Source organism: Nothoprocta perdicaria, unplaced genomic scaffold, assembly GCF_003342845.1.
Source record: "Nothoprocta perdicaria isolate Ctin4 unplaced genomic scaffold, notPer1 scaffold_808, whole genome shotgun sequence".
In the NCBI taxonomy this organism is placed as follows: domain Eukaryota; kingdom Metazoa; phylum Chordata; class Aves; order Tinamiformes; family Tinamidae; genus Nothoprocta; species Nothoprocta perdicaria.
In genome coordinates, this window is record NW_020456097.1 from 10,800 (window position 1) to 12,570 (window position 1,771).

At 63.2% G+C, this 1,771-nt stretch overlaps 1 protein-coding gene across 1 annotated transcript in view; it reads right to left on the reverse strand.

The window, feature by feature from the left end:
* ZC3H4 (zinc finger CCCH-type containing 4) overlaps positions 1 to 1,771 on the reverse strand; it is a 10,586-nt gene that overhangs the window by 7,567 nt on the left and 1,248 nt on the right. Inside the window, exon 3 of the mRNA XM_026051950.1 lies at positions 264 to 374. Within this exon, the coding sequence (XP_025907735.1) occupies positions 264 to 374 (111 nt within the window). The remainder of the gene's footprint in view (positions 1 to 263; positions 375 to 1,771) is intronic.

Sequence of the window (1,771 nt, forward strand, 5' to 3'; positions counted from 1 at the left end):
AGCTGGGAACTGCGGGAACGCAGAGGTCTGGGGGTGCTCGTTTCACTTATCGGCTCATTTCCCTCTGCTTTTCGCCCTGTTTTCACCCGGAAAGCGCTATTTCGTCTGCAGCAGCCAGCGACACCCCTAAAATCCCGATTTCCTCCTGGGGAATCATGAGGAATCCAGCGAGCGGGAGGTGGAAGGCGCCAGAGCCCAAGCCCAGACGGAGCCAGGCGGGCGTCTGCGGCAGCCTCCCTTCCCGGCACCTGGAAAACACTTACGGAGGAGTAGGGAGGGCTGTATTCCCGGTACTTTCGGTGGCCCTTCTCAGCAGGGCTGAAGTCCGAGTCGTCGCTGTAGTCGGAGAAGTCGTCGCTGGAGGAGGCATGGCGCTGCAAGGCAGGGGAGCGCTGCCGGCCGGGAAACGTGCCGCGATTCCCATCCGCGCCGGGAAACGCGCCGCGATTCCCATCCGCGCCGGGAAACGCGCCCCGATTCCCGTCCGCGCCGGGAAACGCACCCCAATTCCCATCCGCGCTGGGAAATGCACCGCGATTCCCATCCGCGCCGGGGAACGCGCCGCGATTCCCATCCGCGCCGGGAAACGCGCCCCGATTCCCATCCGCGCCGGGAAACGCGTCCCGATTCCCATCCGCGCCGGGAAACGCGTCCCGATTCCCGTCCGCGCCGGGAAACGCGCCGCGATTCCCATCCGCACCGGGGAACGCGTCCCGATTCCCATCCGCGCCGGGAAACGCGCCGCGATTCCCATCCGCGCCGGGAAACGCGCCCCGATTCCCATCCGCGCCGGGAAACGCGCCCCGATTCCCGTCCGCGCCAGGAAACCCACCACGATTCCCATCCATGCCGGGAAACCCTCCATGATTCCCATCCACAACGGGAAACCCGCCATGATTCCCATCCGCACCGGGAAACCCTCCACGATTCCCATCCATGCCAGGAAACCCTCCATGATTCCCATCCACGACAGGAAGCCCTCCACGATTCCCATCCGTGCAGGGAAACCCTCCATGATTCCCATCTGTGCCAGGAAACCCTCCACGATTCCCATCCGTGCAGGGAAACCCTCCATGATTCCCATCCATGCCAGGAAACCCTCCACGATTCCCATCCGCACCGGGAATCCCTCCACGATTCCCATCCACGATGGGAAACCCTCCACGATTCCCATCTGTGCCAGGAATCCCTCCACGATTCCCATCCACGCCGGAAAACCCTCCACAATGGGAAACCCTCCACACTGGGAAACCCTCCAGGATTCCCATCTGTGCCAGGAAACCCTCCATGATTCCCATCCATGCCGGGAATCCCTCCATGATTCCCATCCACAACGGGAATCCCTCCACGATTCCCATCCGTGCCGGGAAACCCTCCGCGCCGGGAATCCCTCCACGATTCCCATCCGCGCCGGGAATCCCTCCACGATTCCCATCCGTGCCGGGAATCCCTCCACGATTCCCATCCGTGCCGGGAAACCCTCCACGATTCCCATCCACGCCGGGAATCCCTCCACGATTCCCATCCACGCCGGGAATCCCTCCACGATTCCCATCCACGCCGGAAAACCCTCCACAATGGGAAACCCTCCAAACTGGGAAACCCTCCAGGATTCCCATCTGTGCCAGGAAACCCTCCATGATTCCCATCCACGCCGGGAATCCCTCCACGATTCCCATCCGTGCCGGGAATCCCTCCACGATTCCCATCCGCGCCGGGAATCCCTCCACGATTCCCATCCGCGCCGGGAATCCCTCCACGATTCCCATCC